General features: G+C 65.4%; 3 protein-coding genes and 1 long non-coding RNA gene across 14 annotated transcripts; 1 reads left to right on the top strand and 3 right to left on the bottom strand.

Annotated features, from left to right (window-relative positions):
• Positions 1–326: 326 nt before the first annotated feature.
• Positions 327–12,897, bottom strand: PITPNM1 (phosphatidylinositol transfer protein membrane associated 1). 10 transcript variants are annotated; one of them, XM_074842076.1, is made up of 24 exons: positions 12,787–12,897; positions 12,500–12,605; positions 11,485–11,699; positions 11,260–11,381; positions 8,514–8,735; positions 8,062–8,376; positions 7,613–7,708; positions 7,344–7,451; positions 7,167–7,228; positions 6,828–7,072; positions 6,402–6,591; positions 6,171–6,278; positions 5,891–6,048; positions 5,434–5,600; positions 4,879–5,049; positions 4,496–4,645; positions 4,248–4,396; positions 4,058–4,168; positions 3,729–3,845; positions 3,357–3,505; positions 2,231–2,380; positions 1,659–1,842; positions 1,233–1,361; positions 327–1,121 (listed from the first exon to the last, which is right to left on the bottom strand). In XM_074842076.1, exons 1-24 carry the CDS (start codon positions 12,816–12,818, stop codon positions 864–866), a joined length of 3,714 nt encoding a protein of 1,237 aa, XP_074698177.1. In that variant the 5' UTR covers positions 12,819–12,897; the 3' UTR covers positions 327–863. The 10 variants fall into 10 exon arrangements, 3 of the variants coding, with proteins under 3 accessions (XP_074698177.1, XP_074698178.1, XP_074698180.1); XM_074842077.1 differs by having other exon boundaries at positions 6,828–7,007; positions 7,351–7,451; XR_012625397.1 differs by lacking the exons at positions 327–1,121; positions 1,233–1,361; positions 1,659–1,842; ... (1 more) ...; positions 3,357–3,505; positions 3,729–3,845 and having other exon boundaries at positions 5,513–5,600.
• Positions 2,174–3,234, top strand: LOC141930836 (uncharacterized). Its single transcript, XR_012625403.1, has 2 exons — positions 2,174–2,352; positions 2,716–3,234. It is a non-coding gene; the product is annotated as an uncharacterized LOC141930836 (long non-coding RNA).
• Positions 12,898–13,299: 402 nt separating the features above from the next.
• CDK2AP2 (cyclin dependent kinase 2 associated protein 2) lies at positions 13,300–14,510 on the bottom strand. 2 transcript variants are annotated; one of them, XM_074842209.1, is made up of 4 exons: positions 14,402–14,510; positions 13,925–14,025; positions 13,689–13,821; positions 13,300–13,539 (listed from the first exon to the last, which is right to left on the bottom strand). In XM_074842209.1, exons 2-4 carry the CDS (start codon positions 13,937–13,939, stop codon positions 13,472–13,474), a joined length of 216 nt encoding a protein of 71 aa, XP_074698310.1. In that variant the 5' UTR covers positions 13,940–14,025; positions 14,402–14,510; the 3' UTR covers positions 13,300–13,471. The 2 variants fall into 2 exon arrangements, with proteins under 2 accessions (XP_074698310.1, XP_074698309.1); XM_074842208.1 differs by lacking the exon at positions 14,402–14,510 and adding an exon at positions 14,152–14,376.
• A 587-nt stretch (positions 14,511–15,097) lies between these two features.
• Positions 15,098–17,725, bottom strand: CABP2 (calcium binding protein 2). The gene is made up of 8 exons (XM_074842185.1): positions 17,485–17,725; positions 17,086–17,256; positions 16,857–17,003; positions 16,666–16,696; positions 16,429–16,563; positions 16,222–16,331; positions 15,975–16,122; positions 15,098–15,899 (listed from the first exon to the last, which is right to left on the bottom strand). Exons 2-8 carry the CDS (start codon positions 17,125–17,127, stop codon positions 15,874–15,876), a joined length of 639 nt encoding a protein of 212 aa, XP_074698286.1. The 5' UTR covers positions 17,128–17,256; positions 17,485–17,725; the 3' UTR covers positions 15,098–15,873.
• Between the last annotated feature and the right edge of the window lie 290 nt (positions 17,726–18,015).

Below are 18,015 nucleotides of genomic sequence, written 5' to 3'. Positions count from 1 at the left end.
CTCCTCCTGCCCCCATGGTCCCTCCCTCCCTGCCCTGACACCTCCTCTTGTGCAAAAGGTTTAACCGCTTGCATGATGTACAGCTCGGTGTCAGCATCCCAGAGACGCCCCAGGCTGTATTTCTCTGCAGGGACAGCATCTTTTCCCCACCGTGACACGTCCTAAATTGCTCCTGACCCAAGAGCTGTCCCCCAAGGGCACCTCCCTGCGTGACACCGTGTCCCTGGCTCCCTGGGGCCAGGGCTTTGCTGGCAGGGGAAGCCACCGGCCCCCGTGTTGTCATCCGTGGCCGGGTGGGGACAGAGCAGACATGGGGCCACGGCGCCTCGTCTTTACATCGTTTTATTTCACAGCGAAACGAAGAGAACAGAGGAACCGCTTTTGAACCCCGGCCCTTCCCCTGCCCCGCGGCTGCGACACCGAACAGAAATAAATAGAGGGGGAGCAGGGAGCTGCCACTTGCCCTGGGGTGTAGCCACAGCCCGCCCGCCCAATGCTGCCCAGGGAGAGATGACCCCAGGGGGGTAGCGCACCGGCTCCCTAGGGGACAAACCCCCACCCCGGGCACTGCCCAGCAGCAGCTCTGCAGCCCCCAAGGAGCAGGGGAGACAGGGCAGGAGGGTGGGGACAGAGCTGGGTGAGGACAGAGGTGGGGGGCAACAGGGGGGACCGGGGTGGCTCAGCCCCGAGGGGATTGCTCCGGCCCTTGGAGCACCTTCTCCCAGGGCCCCTCAGTCTTGGGGGGACCCAGCACCCTCGTCTCCTTCCTCTGGGCTCAGGGCCCATTGCAGACTCCGGCCCTGGGTGCTCCTGGCTGGGAAATTAAGGCTGCAGTGAAGGAGGGGACAATGGCCACACCACCCTCACTCCTCACCCTCCAGCTTGAGACTGACGCTGCGGGGCTTGGCCCGGGGCAGCCCGGGTGGGGGCCCCCCATCCCGCTCCGCCTGGCTGGAGCCCCGCGAGCGCAGGAGCTGGCTCTGCTTGCGTAGGAAGTCAACGGGCGCCGGGCAGCCGTAGGTGCCTTTGCCCAGCACAGGCCGCGGGGGTCCCTTGGGGGAGTGGGCCAGGGCCACCGCTTCCAGCTGGGCCAGGTGGGCTACGTAGCCCTCGGACAGGAACTGTGGGACACACCGACAAGCCTGAGCTGGTGGCCATGGGCATGGCATGCCCTGGTAGGGTCAGCAATTGTCCCCTGCAGCCCCAGTCTGTCCCCAGCCCCACCACCGTACCTGACACTGGTTGTGGAACTTTTTGACGGCCCGGCCCACGATGTAGATGTGCGCCGGCGCGAGTCCCAGCGAGCTGTAGACAGAGACGTCCTTGGTGGAGCCGTAGCCGGCGACGATGGTGATCTCCGCCTGCCCATGGACAGGAGCGTTAGGGCAGGGAGTGACCCTTCCCACGTGAAGAGCCACCCCCAAGGGACTAGGACACCCTCGTTTTACGGGGTGGGGGGGGATTGCAACGCCCACGGGCTAGGAGCTGCCCCTCTGTGCACTGAGCATGGTCCTGGGAGAGGGGGTCAGCTCCACCAGCGCAGCGTGGGCCAGCTCCGAGCATCTCCACCAACCCCTGGGCTGCAGCACAGCCCACGCTACCCCTTCATCAGCCCCCTGTCCCCCGCCCTGGCTCCCTGCCAGCATCCCCGTCCCCACCTCGGTGCGCAGGCTCTGCAGGAAAGCAGCTTTCTGGCGCAGGGGGTCGTGGGTGAGCCCGTCGCAGAAGGAGACTGCACCGTGGGGGAAGTTGTGCTGGGAGAGCCAAGCCACCACGCGATGCTTCTGCATGTCAGGGCGTCCCGTCACGTAGATGATCATGTAGCCCGAGTCCTGCCAGTGCCTATGAGGGGACACGTGTTGCTGCCAGGAGCCCGTGAGGGGACAGTCCTGCTGGCAGGAGCCACCAAGCATCTCCCAACACATCACACACGGGTGCTGCCTCCAAAACCTTCCTCCTCCCAGGGATTTTGGTGAGGCTGAAGGCACAGCAGAGCTGCGGGTATCACAGGAGGCTTCAGGACCGAAACTGGGAGCGGGCTGTTTTCCCACGAGAAGGCACCAGCGCAGAGATGCTGTGAAAACTCTTTGGGTGAGGGGACAGTGGGACATCCCCCAGCTCATCCCTGGGAAGGCAGCCTGCTCCAGTGCCCCTGCTACCCCAACTGGGTTGTCACCGCACCACGAAAAGAGGGGGAGATTGTCCCCCTTATTTGAAGAAGGGCACATACCGTACGACGTCAACAGCCCCTGCCCGCACTTTGGGGTCGCTGCCCATGATGGAGACGCTGGCGGTGAAGGAGCCGTCGATGCTGAACACAACCGACTCGGTGCCCCGGGCCACCACTGTCAGGTACGCCTCGGCGTAGCTGTGGTCCCCCCTGGGATGGGAGAGTGGGGAGGCTCAGGGGAGGCTCTGCTGTGGTGGGGGGCAGGCGGATGGATCTCTGCCGAAAGGGCTGGAGGAGTGTAAGGAACTGAAGGAATTGCCTCAAACTTTCATCAACACAGAAAACCTCAAGGCCAAGCTGTGGTGTTTGTGGTTAGTCTAAGGAATTAATTATCTGCTGAGGGAAGCGCAGAGCGTATCGAAGGGCACACGGCACCGCTCCCTTGTGGTTTACTGCCAAATTCCCTAGATAAGCCTTGAAGGGGGGAGATGTAGACTGAGTAAAACCATATGTTCGGGTTAATGCCTACACTTTTACTACCATAGCCTCAAAGAAGAGCTAAAAGATTGTTAAGAGAGACAAACAACCCACACCAGACGGAGCTGATGACTGGATAATTGCCCAAGAAACAAAACTGAGGAAGAGGTGAAGGTGGTAGCGGGAGATTGTGACCACCGACTCAATTGGACAGAAGGGTTAAGGTACCCCATTCCCCCTCAATGCACCCACAGAGCCCATCTTCCACCTTTTCCTCGTCTCTCATGGAAATGAGTTTGGGGAATACCTGCCTCTCCTCTTCTCGTATACAAATCAGCTGATAAGATGAATTTAAAAGGCTGCAGAAAACTTTGCTGGGTGTGCACCCACCACCCAAGATTACCAGACCTGAGACAACACTGGAACCTGGGGTGATGATCCGGATTTCTTTGATCCTCTTTCTCTCCTTTCTTTTTAATTTTCCTTCTTTTCTTTTCTTTCTTATAGATTTATAAGAGACCACATCGCTTACTATCCTCTTCCAAGTTTAAGCTGTTTCTACTGCAGGTAAAACATTTTTAACTGGTTGTCTGATGTCGTTTCACCTTAATTTAACCTGAGGGGATCACAGAATCTTTATGACTCTCTGGGCTAACAGTCCAGGTCATAACGAGGAGGACTGAGATGGCACCGCACCCCCACATCTCACCTGACCACCATGCGTACGGGGTAGATGCCGATGGCCAGAGCCTTGTCTGGAGGGATGGTGAAGGTCAGACGCCCACTGCCGCTTGTCACCTCGGTGCCGTAGTACAGCCACTTCCCCGACAGCGGCTGCGTCATGATGTAGATGTCAACCTGAGGGAGGGAAAAGGGCCAAGCACAGACTGAACCTCCAGATCCTGCCACATCCTCAACCTACAAGCCCTTACAACCCTCTCCCCACATCCCACAATGTCCTATGGGGTCCTGTTCACCACATCCCTTCCCCTGCCATGGGTGACACCAGCCCCATGTCCCCTCCTGGACATCCCCACCCTATTTGACGGGGTCCTGGTGGCACCCGTGAGCCCAGTGGTACCTTCTCCCCGGTCAGCGTCACCACATCCAGGGGCCCGTACATGAAGCGCCCGCTGAGGACCTGCGCTTTGCCCTCACACACGATCACGTCGCTGGCCCGGTGGTTGGCCGTCACGTTCTGCAGGGACACGAGGGGCTCAGGGGCTTGTGCCAGCGCCACGGGTGACGCCCAAGGGAGCCCCCGAGGGGACACATGGGCCCTGCTGGGCTGCAGGACTGTCCCGACATCCTCCTGGCAGACGGGAGCAAACCCTCCCAGCTGCATCGCCCCACGGGGCTGGCCAGAGCCCCACCAAGGGGTCGGGCTCCTGCTAGCCACGGGGCACGTACCCGGATCTTCACTTGGGTGCGTTTGCGCTGCCACTTCTCCCGGGGGATAGCGGGGCTGTAGATCGAGCTCTCCTCGCTCTCTGCTGGCTGCGGTCCTTCCTTCTCCATCACCTGCCGAGCGGCACGGCCCCAGCTCAGCCTCCGCTGGCCCCGGTGAGCCGCGCCGCCCGCCCCGCCGTGCCCACCGTACCTGGCGTAGGATGAAGGCCACCACGTCAGAGGATTCCCAGTAGCTGGCGTGGAAGAGGTGGGGCAGGGTGATGGTGGGGAAGGCGGTCAGGGCATCGGGGCAGTACAGCGAGTAGTCAATGCGCTTCAGGCCCCACCAACGCTCCAGGACTGCAGGGAGAGCTGGGATGAATCCGTCGCCGGACCTTATGCCGCGTCGTGCGTCCCCAGGTGCCGGCATGGGACAGGATGGGCGGGGGTGGCACTTACTCTTGACAACTTCGCTGGTGCTGGCAGGAGTGGGGGGCTCTGCTGGCTCGCTGCCCCTCCAGAAGCCCCCAAAGCTGCCGGTGGGGGTAGGGGGGGCGGCCATGTCCACCTCGGGCAGGAACAGGGCAGAGTGCATCTGCAGGGCCTCCGCTGCGGAGAGAGATGAGTGAGGACACGCACAGCCCCTCTGGAGTCACCAACCACCCTGGGACACCCCCTCCAGCACAGCCCCAGAGAGGTGGGCAGGGCTTGCACATCACTTTCCCCCCACACCAGCTGGGCTCCGGCAGTGCTGTGGGTGCTCTGGGTACCCCAGCACAACGCTGGAGCCCATAACACACCCCAGGGTGCCCCAGATCAGCCCAGCGTGGGGGGCTGCTCACCCAGCAGGGAGGAGGTGCCGTCACCCAGCGGGTACTTCTGGTAGCGGGGAACGCTGAGCGGCGGGACAGCGTGGAAGGCCTTAGCCAAGAGAGGCTCCAGGCGAGAGGCGCAGGGGTCGGCCGCGTGGAAGAGGTTGTAGATTTGCTCGCAGGCAGGACGCAGCTGGGCCACTGAGGCAGAGAAGGAGGGGTCGGGGCTGCCCGGCCTGTGCGGCAGGAAGCCCGATGGGCATGGAGCAGCGCAGTTGGGAGCTCAACGCCCAGAGAGGCGAGAAAGCAGGACGCAGCGAGAGGAAAGGCTGGGGGAGACAAACCCAGGACACCAGTGACAGCCGAGGGACAGGCTAGGGCTGGCACAGAGCAGGGAAGGGGACGCTCGGGCACACACTGACACCCGCACAGCCAGGGTTGGGCGTGCAAGGGGGTCAAACCCTCTTTGGGGAGGTCCCAGGGGGCTCAGGCTTGTGGGGGGCAGGAGGAACATGACTTGGGGATGAGGGCTTGAGCCCTGGGGGAGGGTCGAGGGCTGGCACCGCGGCTGGCGGGGGTCCTCACCATCCAGAGCAGGCATGACGGTCTTGCGCAGCGCGAGCACCAGCCCCAGCGGGGAGCCAAAGAGGAAGAAGCCGGATACCTTAAAGTCGAGGCGAGTGCCGGCACCCTCCGCCCCATCCAGCATCCGCGGTGCCTCTGCCTCCAGGGGGGCCTCGCTGGCCTGTAGGCTGGGACAGTGGAGCCAGTGGGCATGGGGAAGGCCGGTGCCATCCTGCTCCCACTAGCCCGGGGGCAAAGCTGGGCCTAGCATGACCCTGTTAGCCTGGAGGAGCTGCTGGAAGCAGAAGAGCTCCAGCAAGACACCCCCAGGGCAGGCAGCCCCCATGCAATGCTCCTTGCCAGGCTGGTGCAGGTGGGAAATTTGCCCTTTCCATAAAGCATAAAAATTAGTGGGGAGATCAGCAGGGCTGCCGTGGGGACGGGCTGTGGCGCTGCCGACTGTCCCCCTCGCTCTCACCTGCACGAGGAGCTGTGATGGTGGCTGTCCCCCTGCTCCCGGCAGGATGGCTGCGTCCCCAGCTCCGGGCTGGCCTGGCCCGACCCCGCAGCTCCGTCCGCCCCATCGGCCAGCGGGTCCCTGCTGCTGCACAGCTCGGGGGAAACGGGCTCCGTGCTCTGCGGGGGGAGAGGCAGCAAGCATCCAACCCCACTTAGCCACCAGCGGCACCTCTGTACCCCAAAGGGCATGAACCCCCTTTCCCACCCTCCCTGAGCAGCGGCGGGGTGCTGGCACTCACCAAGCTGCCGCGGCGGCTGCTGCTGCGGCTGCCCCCTGAGCCCGCCCGGCTCTGGCAGAGCGCATCGAAGCCCAGGATGCTGCCCACACAGTCCCCCAGCAGCACCACCTGCAAACGACAGCACCCGTGCCCAGGATGGAGCCCCCAAACCCTCTGAAAGCAGTTCCCAGTGGAGCTGAGCCCCCAGCTGGACCCCGGAGCAAAGCTTCCCCCAAATCCCCCCCTCCTCACCTGGCCGCAGAAGCCAGTCCCCTCGCCAGAGTGCAGGAAGGAGCTGTACACCTGGTTGGCGCGGGCGATGACGGCGCCCACAGCGTGCTGGTAGCTCCCTGAGGAGGTGGCCAGCAGCGGGAGGGCCGCCAGTGGGATGTGGTCCTGGCTGCTGGACAGGCTGTCCCTGTCGTGGCTGTAGGGGCTTAGCCTGAGAAAGACATGAGAGCGGGATAAACGGGGCTGCCCCAACGTCCCCGTCCCACTGCACGATGCTTGGAATGCTGCACCCAGTTATCCCCATCCCACCGGGAGAAGAAAAGTCCCCTCTCTGAGGCCACCACCTCCCCAGTCCCCCTCCCACCGCTCTGGTTTTCCAAGGGGACAGCCCCCTCCTCACCCTGCAGCCGCCCCCCCCACCCCACACAGGGCGTTTACCACCCATACTTGGAGACGAGGGCGTAGGCAGCGGCGCAGATGGGTGGGCAGGGGACCAGGCGCAGCGCCACGTGCCCCAGCGCCTCAGGGAAGTGGACACGGGTGACGGCGTCGAAGGTGGCCGCCAGTGTCTGTACATCCGCCTGCTTGGAGCCCGGCTCGCCCGCTCCCTGGTCCAGGATGTTGCCGCTGTGGAGGATGAGGAAGAGGGCGTGGATCCGGCACGCCTGCGCCGCGCTCTCCGCCGAGCCACCCTGCGGGAGGGAGAGCGCTGCTGTCGGCACACATGCTGGCGGGGGAGGTGGAGGGGGGGCACGGCCTGAGGGAGGGGACAAGCCGGGCACGCACCTCGGGGAAGCCAGACACCCCCAATCCTTCACCATCCACCTTGGCGGCGCTGGCTCCGTCCCCTGCGAGCACACAGCCCCAGTGAGCCCGGATGGGGTGTCCAGGTGAGGGTCGGCCCCCTCTCAGGACACCCACACTGGGGTTTGGGACCGGGACACTCCCCCCCCTGCTGCTCACCCAGCACCTCATCCAGCTCCGCCGGTCGCTCCAGCGTGTCCAAGAAGTCGTTGGAGCTCCATTTCGTCATCTCCTTCGCAAAGACCTCGTCACTGTCGGACAGGTCCTCTGCGGCGGCAGGGAGGGGACCGTGGGTGTGGGGAGCACCCCTATGCCTGCACCCCCACCCCAAGACCCCTGCTACCAGGCGCATCCAGCCCACCCCAAGCTGGTGCCTGGCCCCTGCCACCAAAACGCTGAGCTGCGGCTGCAGAGCTGCCTCACCGTACCGTGGGCATCGAAAAACTCCTCTTCAGAGCTGTTCTCGGAGTCACGGGCGATGTTCTGCATCCGCCACTCGGACAGGCTTTGAGGAGACACCCCCCCTGCCACCAGCATGGGGTCAGCGCCCAGAGCCCCCCCCAACAGTGAGACCTCGCTCCTGCCCCACAGCTCTACCTTGTTCCTTCACCCAGATCCCCTCCTGGGAGACCCAGGGCCACCCCTGGGCACCCAAAGATCCCCCTGGGAGACCCAGAGCCACCCCTAAGGCACCCAGATCCCCCCCCAGGAGATCCAGGGCCACCCCTGGGGCACCCAAAGCCACCCCAGGAGACCCAGAGCCATCCCTGGGGCACTCATGCCAGGCAAGAGAGGGTCCCCTGACACATCTCTTATGAAGAGCAGCAACTGGAGGGGGCGTTGGAGGTCCCCACCCACGCAGGACGTGGTCTCTCACCTCCATGCTGGGAAGAGTAGGAAGACCGGGAAGAGGTGGACCACTGCTTGGCAAAGGTATCATCAGGGGAGGCATCGGCCACCCCCTGCACCTCGGCCCCCTCCTGCCCACTGGCACCCCTGGGCTCCGGCCGCCCCTCGGGGCTGGGCCCGGCAGCGGGGGGCTCCTCGGCCTCGCCGCACTTGGCCATTTTCTGTGCCAACATCCGCGCCGTCTCCTCCTCCAGCTGTCGAATGTCCTCCATCGTCAAGTCCGTCCACTCATCCTGCCAGCACCAAGCCTGACGGTGGGCGCGCAGCATCACCTTCCGCAAACCTGCAACGGGGAGCAAGAACGGGGAGGGGGGGGGGGAACGAGCCCTGCATGGCCCCGGGGGCTCCCTAAACCTGCCCTCTGCCCCCCTAAAGCAGTGCCAAGGTGCTGAGGGCTCGCCACTGCTGCCCCACACTCACCCACGTCATGGATGAACTGCTCGATTTTCGACTGCATCCCCCAGTAGCGAAACTCCACCTTGCAGAGCTTGTAGGCGCACATGAGGGGCCCGCCAGCGGATACCTCCAGCCAGTCGTCCCCCAGCGGGCCCCGGCCTGTCTTGGCTGAGTGGTAGAGTTTGGGATCCTCCTCGGGTTTATATTCCCCCGGGGAGATGGGGTCACGCACGATGTCGATGGTGTCTGCAGAGGGGAACAGCGCTCATCACCTCGCAGCGCTAGGCGAGGGGACGCGAGCGGAGGGGAGCCCCCCTCAGGCAGAAAAGCGGGGAAAAAGGCACAAAAATCAGAGGGGGGCATGTGTCAAATTATTCCCACAAGCCGCGCGCCCAACGCCAACGCTCTCTATCCTGCAGGGATAACATCAAAGGCACCCTTGGGTGCAGCCGAACACGTCCTGTCCCCGCACGGGGGCCTGATCCAGCGCCCCGCAGCACAGTGCGACTGCGAGAGGCCCTGGGGGCCGCGGGGGGAGGCGTGGAGGCGTGTGGCGAGCCGGGGCTGACACACAAATCTCCCGGCGCATTAGCCGGGAGATTTGGCAGCTGGGAGAGCGGCCCCAGCGACCCCGGGGCCGGTGCAGAGGACAAGCTGGATCGAGCAGGTCAGCACAGTGGTGAGCCCCACCAGCTGCACCCCCCCCCCACCTCCCCAGACCTGAGGGACCCCCAATAACGGGGTACAGGGCACAGCAAAACCACCCTGTGACCCAGGAAGAGCCCCTGTTGAGCCGGGGGGTGCGATGGCAACATCCCCATCTCCCCAAAATGAAGGTGGCCTCAAAACAAAGGCGGCCTCCCTAAAACTAAAGGGGGGGGCTCATGGATGGCACCCAGGAAAACACAATCTGACAGACCTGGGGGGGGCTGCTCGGACTCAACCCTGCACAAAGCCTCCTGCAGTTTGGCTGCTCCAGCCCCGTCTCCAAGCCAGCTCCCTCCAGCCCAGTCTGGGGGGGGTCCTGGGGGGGTGCCAGAGCACCCCATGGACCCCCAGGACCTTCCCACACAGTTGTCCCTAGCCAGTCCCCCCAGCCCATCCCCAGGCTGTGCCAGACCCTGCATTTATTTGCCCCCATTGACACCCCCAAGGCACCTGCTTGCCTCTTCCTCCAGCTTGGGCCAAAAAAAGGGGGAAAAAAGACTTTTAAGACTCAGAAAGCAAGGAACGGTTGCAGGGCAGGCGCTCTGAAGCGGGGCTTTTCCCATGGTGGGCAGCTGAGATACAAAAAGTTCCACAACCCCTCTGAACCTCCCCAGCCTGAAAAACACACCACAGGGTGGGAAAGCAGCGCCCACGGCATCCAAATTGTGTGGCAAACACAAGCCCTTAAATCAGCGCCCGACGGGCTGGCCCAGAGCGGCAACAGCAGCACGCCGCGGTCGGCAGCAAGGAGCCGGGACAGGACCTGCCGGCCCCGAGTGGCTCCCGGCAGCGTCACTCGCTCGACAACCAGCGGGTCTGTTTGTTTTTATCACCACAAAAAAATCGGTGAGGACACGGTTATCCCTGCGGTTTGCCCTGACAGCCCAGACCGCGTTACCCTGCTGCCCTTTGAAACGTGAGATGGGGTTTAAATCTGTCAGTGCTATGGGACACCAGGGTGAAAGCGAGAGCCGGCAGAGAAAATCCCAGCAGGGTCAGTGTCCGCGTCGGTCCCACCTCGGCCCTGCTCCCCGTGGCAGGCAGCAGCCACCCGAGACGCAGCATGGCCTGTGGAAAGCCCACAGGACGGGCACTGGGGAGGAAAATCAGGCAGGGCAGCAGGCAGCGGGCACAGGGCTGTGCCCTGCCTGCTATCCGCTCAGCCCTGGTTGCTGCCTGGTAGTGGCAGGGGCAGAATTTGTCCCTCCCGGTCCAAGCCTCCGGCATCCTGGCCGGACGTCCCCGGTGCCGCAAGAGCCAATGAGAGAAATAGGTCAGATGAATCATTTCCTCCGAGTGCCTATTTTAGGCCTCCATTTTAAGAGGCAGCGCATCACGCTCTGCACTCCAGCGCCTAAAACGACCAGATCGACGCTGCCAGGAAAGGGAGGCCGCAGCAATTAGTGCCAAACCCACCGGCGAGGGAGAAATCCCAACCCCGGGCTCCCGGCTCTGCCCATTGGTGTCCCCAGCAAGTGGCGGAGGGACCCGGACCCAGAGAGCGATCTGGAGCGAAGCCCTGGGGAGCAGGGGAAGTAGGGCAGGGAGTGGGAAAACAGGGACATGTTTTTCCAGCTCCCCCCTCTCCAGCTGATCCGAAATGCCCTGCGGGAGCTGGGTGCAGGTTCCCACATACACCCAGAGAGGGGCTGGGAAGGCAAATCCATGCCAGACCGCGTAGGACAGGGGTTGAGACATGGAGGGAGAGAGGAGCAGGCTGGCACGAGGACGAAGAGGGCTGTAAACAAATATACAGGCAAGGGAAGAAGGCGGAGAACGACATTGCCCCCCAAAATGTTTTTAATGCAAACTCTAGTTTAGCAGCGCTGCCAAGGGAGCAGGCAGGGAGCTTGGGGAAAGGAGCTCGGGGCACGGACACCTTCCCCTGCCAGGGTCCCCCCAGAGCTGTCCCCAAATCATGAGGGCCGGCAGAGAGAGCAAAGCCGAGTGCACCGCAGCCGAGCTCCTCGGGTGTCACAGCACACCCACACACCCAGCTGCCACGGGGGAAGCCCAGCAGGCATTGGGGTTCTGCCCGGCGCCCCGAGCCAGCCGTACGCACCCAAAATCCTCTGCCTCTTCTCAGCTGCACTCAGGTTGAAGACGTTGGTCTGCTGGCCCGCGTCTGGCCGGTAGTACGTCTCGATCTCGATGGAGAACTTCTCCACGAAGGGACAGGTGTACCTGGGGGATGTGGGGGGACAGGGATGAGCCCGGTGGCACCACCGGCCCCACAGCCCATGTCCACAGCCCCGCAACCCACCCCCACAGTCCCGGCGGGTCCTACCTGGTGCGGGTGTAGGGATAAGCGTTCCAGGACTCCTCCTCCACCTGCAGCGCGGCCTTGGGGAGCAGGGCCCGAAACCAGCTGGGGATGTGGGAGCCCACGTGGTAGATTTTGTGGGTGTACTGGCCGCTGCCACCGGGGCCGTCGCTGTAGGGCCGGTTGGCCAGGATCTCCACCCCACTGCCCTCGCCGCTCGACTCCTCACGGCTCTTCTTCTGCGGGGAGAGCCGCTGGGTGAGCACAGCCCCCCCTGCACCCCCTATCCCAAAACCTGCGTGTCCCTAAGGCCTGGCACCTCACCTGTAGCCCCCCACAACCCCCAGCCCCACACCTACCCCCAGATCCCCTGCTTGGCCCAGTGGCCCCAAACCCACCTGTGAACCTCATTGACACCCCTGCACCCTGCCAATCCTTTGGGGTCAGTCACAGGCCCCCCCGCACCCCTCAGGCTCAGCAGCCCCACAGTCCCCTGCACTTCCCAGGCTCAGCCCCACCGTCCCCTGCACTCCCCAGGCTCAGCCCCCCAATGCTCAGCACCACAGACCCCTGCACCCCCCAACACTCAGCACCCCCATGTTCAGCCCCTCCAACCCCTGCACTCCTCAATACTCAGCCTTCCCCCATGCTCAGCCCCACAGACCCCTGCACCCCCCAGCCCCTCATGCTCAGCCTCACAGCCCCTTGCACCCCTCAGTGCTCAACTCCTCCCCCCATGCTCAGCCCCATGGACCCCAGCACTCCCCAAGATCAGTCCCCAGCCCCCTGCACCCCCCATGCTCAGTCCCCAGCCCCCTGCACCCCCCATGCTCAGCCCCACAGCCCCCTGCACCCCTCAGTGCTCAGCCCCCCATGCTTAGCCCCCCAACCCCACGCACCCCTCAGCCCCTCATGCTCAGTCCCCCAGCCCCCTCTCCACGTTCAGCCACACAGCCCCTGCACCCCTCAATGCTCAGCACCCCCCCCCCCCCCCCGTCCATGCTCAGCCCCACGGACCCCTGCACCCCCCGGGCCCCACCTGGATCATGTAGAGCTGGGCCACCTGGTACTCCTCCAGGCTCATGGGCAGCAGGATGTGGTACTCCTTGATGAGCATGGCGGCGGGGGGCAGGGGCGGGCAGCGCCTGCGGGGGCGGCCGTCAGCCCAGCTCGGCTCAGCCAGGCCCGGCCCAGCTCAGCCCGGCCCGGCCCAGCTCCCGCTGCGACGCTCCCGGGCCCGCCCCGCTCCCATGGCAACGCGCCCCCCGCCCGCTCGGCTCCGCCGCTGCCCCCCCCCCCGCCCACCGCGCCCCGGCCCCGCCGAACCTGTGCTGCTCCGCACCGGCCCCTCGGCTCATGACATCACAGCCCGTTCCCACGGAAACGGCCGTGACGTAGGGAAGGGGGGGGGGGGGGAGCGTGACGTCAGGGACAGGAAGGTGGCGAGCGCCGCTGCAAGGGCACTCCGCGTGTGACGGCACCAACACCCCCCCCACCGCCCCGGCCCCGGCCCCAACCCTGCACCGTCAGGCTCAGAAAAAAAAATGGGGTTTTTATTTTAAAAAAGCGCCTTTTTTTAGTGTTAAAAGAGGGGTTTGCTCATTCCTGCACCTCTCAGCCCTGTCACAGCTCCGGGACACACATCACACACATACACACACACACACCCCCCGCCCCAGAGTGGCTCTAAGCCCTTCCCCATCCCGGCCCTTCCCCGGTGCACCGACATCCCCCCCCCACATCCCCCCCGTGTCCCCCTGTCACCACCGAGTCCCCACGGTCACCCCAGCACCCACCACTCCCTCCCCTGCTGCTGCAGGGACGCAGCTTGAGGCAGAGTCCCAACCATGTCCTTTATTTATAAAAACACGCATTTATAAAGAGAGCAGAGAGCGCAGGGTGGGGGGGGGGGGGCAGGGAGTGGGCAGCACAGCAGCCCCCCCCCCCCCCCCCACCAGTGGGGCAGGGACACCGGGGATCCCGGGGTGAGGGTCCCAGGTGACAGCAGCCGTTACGTGCGGGCATTTCGCTCTGTCTCTGCCAGGCACTCCCTGACCAGCGCCCGGGCGTGGATGATGCCTGTGGGAAGAAGCAAAGGGACACCCCACATCAGCCTCCACCCTCCCCCTGGCCATCCTGCTCCAATTCACACACCCCCCCCCCGCGGGGTAGTAGACCCCCGGGCACACAGGGCTGGGGACCAGCCGGTGTCCCCCCCACTCCCGTACCCCGCTTCAGCCGCTCCATGGCACTCTTGCTGCCGGCGTAGGTGGGCCGAATCTCCTTCCCCATCTCCTCGATGACGGAGAGCAGGTCGGTGTAGGTGCTCTGCGAGCCCTGAGCCCCGGGGGGCTTCATCGCCTGCGGAGATGGCGGGGAAAGGGGACACGGAGGGGCTGAGGACCGGCCCCGCCGCCCCCGGCCCCGCCGCCGCCCCGCGCCTCACCGCCGCCCCGCGCCTCACCTGCACGTAGCCCATGGACGGCGGCCCGAAGTCATTGAAGAGGGGCCGGAAAGGGGCGGCGGCGCCGGGGACGGAGCCGGAGGGCGACGGGACACTCGTGGCTACAGGAAACGGAGGGTTACCGGCTGCACCCCCCCCCTCCTCCGCCCCTTCACCTTCCCTTCCCCTTCCTTCGTACACACCCTGCCCCCCCCCCCCCGCGGTTACCGGGGTGGGGGGGTGCTCACCGGCGGGCGGTGCCCCGGGCCCCGGTGGGGCGGGGCTGGCACTGGCGGCTCCGGGGGTAGCGGGGGCGGGAGCGATGGGCTTGTAGGACATCCCCAACAGCCGCCCGCCCGCCGCTCCCGGATCCCTGGAGGGCGGCGGGGGTCGGTGAGCGGCCCCCGCGCTCCCCCCCCGCCCCCACCTCCCCACCCGTTGGTTTTGCTGCCGCCGCCGCTTCTCAGCTCAACCCCACGGACCCAACCAGCCCCGAACCGGGGAGAGCGGCGCGGTTCCGCTGCGCAGGGCCCGCCGCGGCCTGGCCTGGCCTGACCCGGCCGCCCCCCTCTACCGCTACCGCTGCCGCTCGCCCTGATGACGCTGCTGCGCGACGCCGCGCCGACGTCATCACGCCGCCGCCCGCCTCCAGTCACCGTGGAGACACGCGGCGTCGGCTCCGCCCCTTCCCCCCCCTCCTCGCGCTGCCTCATCCCCTCAGGAGAGAGGGCGGGAAGGGAGCGGAGGGGCTCGGCCGCTGCGACCCCCGGTACCGCCTCCACCGGGCTTCGGCGGCCTCCGCTGAGGGGAACCGCGGCCCTGGGGGACCCTGGGCCGCCCCCACAGCCCCAGGCCTGCGCAGGTGAGGGGGTGCCGGGGGGTCCCGGCTCCCTGCGGGGTGGACGGGCAGGGCCCTCCCTGGGCCCAGTGCGGCCCTCACTGCGGGGCTCCTGCCGTGGGGAGACACGGTGGGCGGGGGGCAGCGAGTGGTGGGGGGACAAGCGTGGAGAGAGCAAATTCTATTTAAACTCAAAAGACAAACAAAAGTCCGTAGAGAGTTTTTAATTTCAAAAGGGCAAAGATTGAAAAAATACATCTGTTCAAACACACCCCCCTCACCCTGCCCCCCAGGTGGGGTGCGTAACGCGGAAGCAGAGGATTTCTTTAACTAACATGTGCAAAAACTACCCCAAACTGTCCCCCCCAGGGCGGGGATCCGGCCCTGCCTGCAGTGCACCTCTCCACCTCCCATCTGCGCTCCCGGGTGGAGAACAGCAACACTTTATTCCCGTTTTTTTTCCTCAAGGATGTCCTGGCCGGGGGGTGCTGAAGCCCTGAGGAGTCTCCTCTGTGTTGGGGACCAGACAGAGCATCCACAGCCCCGAAAGCAGAAGGATGCCCGACCCTTGCGGGGCAGGACAGAGCAGGGTCTGGGGTAGGTCTGAGCTCAAACGGTGGTAATGGAGGGAGAGGTGGCAAGTTACGCCGTAGGGTCAGCCCTAAATCACAGCGTGGAGGGAGCGGGGTCAACATGAAGGGCTCGGCGTTGGGTATGGGGGTCAAAATGAAGGATGAAGAGATGAGCTGGCAAAGCTGGGGTGCAGCTGGAGGAGAGCGGACCGGTGCGTTTTGAGTTTTGGGGAACAGCAGGTGGGGTGAGGTCAAGGCAGGGAGCAGAAATCAAGGTGAGAGTGGCCAATGCCTCCCAAGTCTGTGCCGAAAAGGGGCCCGGCCTCGGCCCCGGCGCCCTGCGCCGTGGTTAGACCTCGGCAGCCAGGCAGGCGTGCGGCCAAGGATGAGTCTGAGCACCTCCGGCGCTGAAGAAGCGAGAGCCTTGCCCCAGGCTCGGGCACTGCGCTGCACTGGCACGGCCCCCACCACAACAGCCGGAGCTGGGTGTCTCCTCCGTGGCCCCCTCCTCTTTGTAAGGCACGGCAGGGGCTCGGGTCCCGTGTTGGCACGTGCTGCCCTCAGCGCGACATCATTCGCACAAACTCTGCCGGCAGGAAAACACGTACAAAACATCCCGAATATTCCTGGGGATGTTCCCAGCCCCCTCCCAAGCCCTTACCTTCGAAGTCCACCAGGCCGTCCCCATTGAGATCCACATCCTTGAGGATCTCGTCCACCTCCCGGTAGTTGAGCTGCTGTCCCAGCAGCTTGCGCATGGCCTCCCGCAGCTCTGCCATGCTGATCTGCCCGTCCCCGTTGGTGTCGAACTGCGGGGCAAGCGCCTGTCGGCAATGGCTGCCCTTGGCGTGCCGGCAACCTGCCGGCCTGCCCGCGCCTAGGCTGTCCCCCCAGCCCCGTCCCCTCACCTCACGGAAGGCGTCACGCAGCTCCTTGATCCCAATCATGTCCGCTGTCTCTGCCAGCATTTTAGGGCCCATCAGCTCCACAAAATCATCAAAATCCACCTTGCCCCCAGCTGCAGGAGAAGCGGGGTGTCACCAAAGCGGGGGGACAGGGATCACCGGGAGCTTGTCCGGCTGCCAGCAGGGCAGAGGGGCCCCCCCGCCACGTACTGATCTGCTGGGACAGCTCGATGAGCTCCATCTCAGTGGGCATGTAGCCCATGGTCCGCATGCACTCGCCCAGGTCCTTGTAGCTGATGTACCCGTCGTGGTCTTTGTCGAACTCCCGGAAGGCTTGCTTCAGCTCTGCGGGCAGCGCGGCATCACCGCCGGCACCGCAACCGGGGGAGCTCACAACCAGGGCAAAGCCCCCCCCCCCCCAAAGCCCCAAGGGACACAGCACCTCACCTTCAATCTCCTCAGACCGCAGGTCTCGGTCCTGAGAAAGAAAAAGCGGGAAGAGCCGAAAGTGGAGTCCTTCCCCTCCTGCCCCAAATCCCCCACCGGCTCACGGGTGGCAAGCGGCAACTGGCAGCGCAGTGTCTGGCACAGCAGGCGCATGGGGAAGAAGAGGCGGCGCGGGGGGGGGGAGCACGTACCAGCTGGGTAATGGCGATGCTCTGCCGCAAGAAGATGCAGGCCGGCCCCACCAGCCCCTGCAGCACCGAGTAGCTCTGCAACGGGGGAGATTCCGCCACCTCCTCGGGATCACCGGGGACTGGGGGGCCAGAGCGTGACTTCCCGTCCTGCGGGTAGAGCGGGAGTGATGGGGGGGGGGTGGCCACGCCAGGGCTCCCCCCCTCTGCTGCCCTCCCGGGCTGGCCTTACCTTGGGGAGCCTCCGCTCAGGGGTCTTGGTGCAGTTGCCCATGGCTAGCGGTAGCCCCCGTGCCGCAGGGCATGCCTGGCCCCGGGGGCCCGGCTGGTGCAGTCCTGGGGGTTGCCACCCCTCCGGGGCAAGCCAGGGCCGGGGCCACGGGGGGGGCGATAACGGCTGTGGCTGCGTGGGGATTTGAGGTTTTTTATGGAATATCTGAGGATATATGCAGGGCAGGCGAGGGGGGGGAACAACACACGCCACACACACACATAATCCCTCGGATTATTCCCTGCTCCAGATGTGGGGAGCCGCCCAGCTGTTCCCCAGCCTCCCGGTGAGGGCACTCGGGCCCCCCTCCTCAGCTCTGCCGTACCCCAACCCTCACCCCCCCGCCCCGCCGCCGGTTACCTGCCCAAAAGTGGGGGGCAGCAGGGACCCCGGCTCCTCGGCAGCCCACTGGCTCTCTGTGGGGGATGTGCCGCTGTGGCTCGACCGTCCCGGGGTGCTGGAGGCCCCCTGCCCCCCACGTTGCGGGGCCAGGCGGAGGCAGCGGTTGCCCCGTTTGCCAGGGCCGCGGGAGGTGGCCCGGTAAGAGGGGGTCGCGGGGCTACTGGCCCCCCGCCGCTGGGGCCCGCGGAAGAAGAAGAACATGCTGCCTGTCTCCCCAGCCTGCTGCCAGCCCCTGCTCCCCACCCCCGGGGCCAGACAGGAGGGAAACCGGATCCCTGGGGCCCAGCGCTCGCCCCGGTCCTGCTCCCTCGCCGGGACGAGGCCACCACCGGCGGCGTGGGGGGGACGACACATGGCCCCAAACCAGGGAGCGGCTAGGGGAGACCGGGACCCATTGAGGGGGCTGGGGCAGAGCAGCACAGCCACCCCCCCGGGGTGCTGGAAGGGGGTGTCGGTGTGGGGCGCCCCGGGGGGCACCGGGGGGGGCGG

The sequence above is a fragment of the Strix aluco genome, chromosome 16 (genome assembly GCF_031877795.1).
Source record: "Strix aluco isolate bStrAlu1 chromosome 16, bStrAlu1.hap1, whole genome shotgun sequence".
NCBI lineage: Eukaryota > Metazoa > Chordata > Aves > Strigiformes > Strigidae > Strix > Strix aluco.
This window is presented reverse-complemented; position numbering and strand designations above follow the sequence as displayed.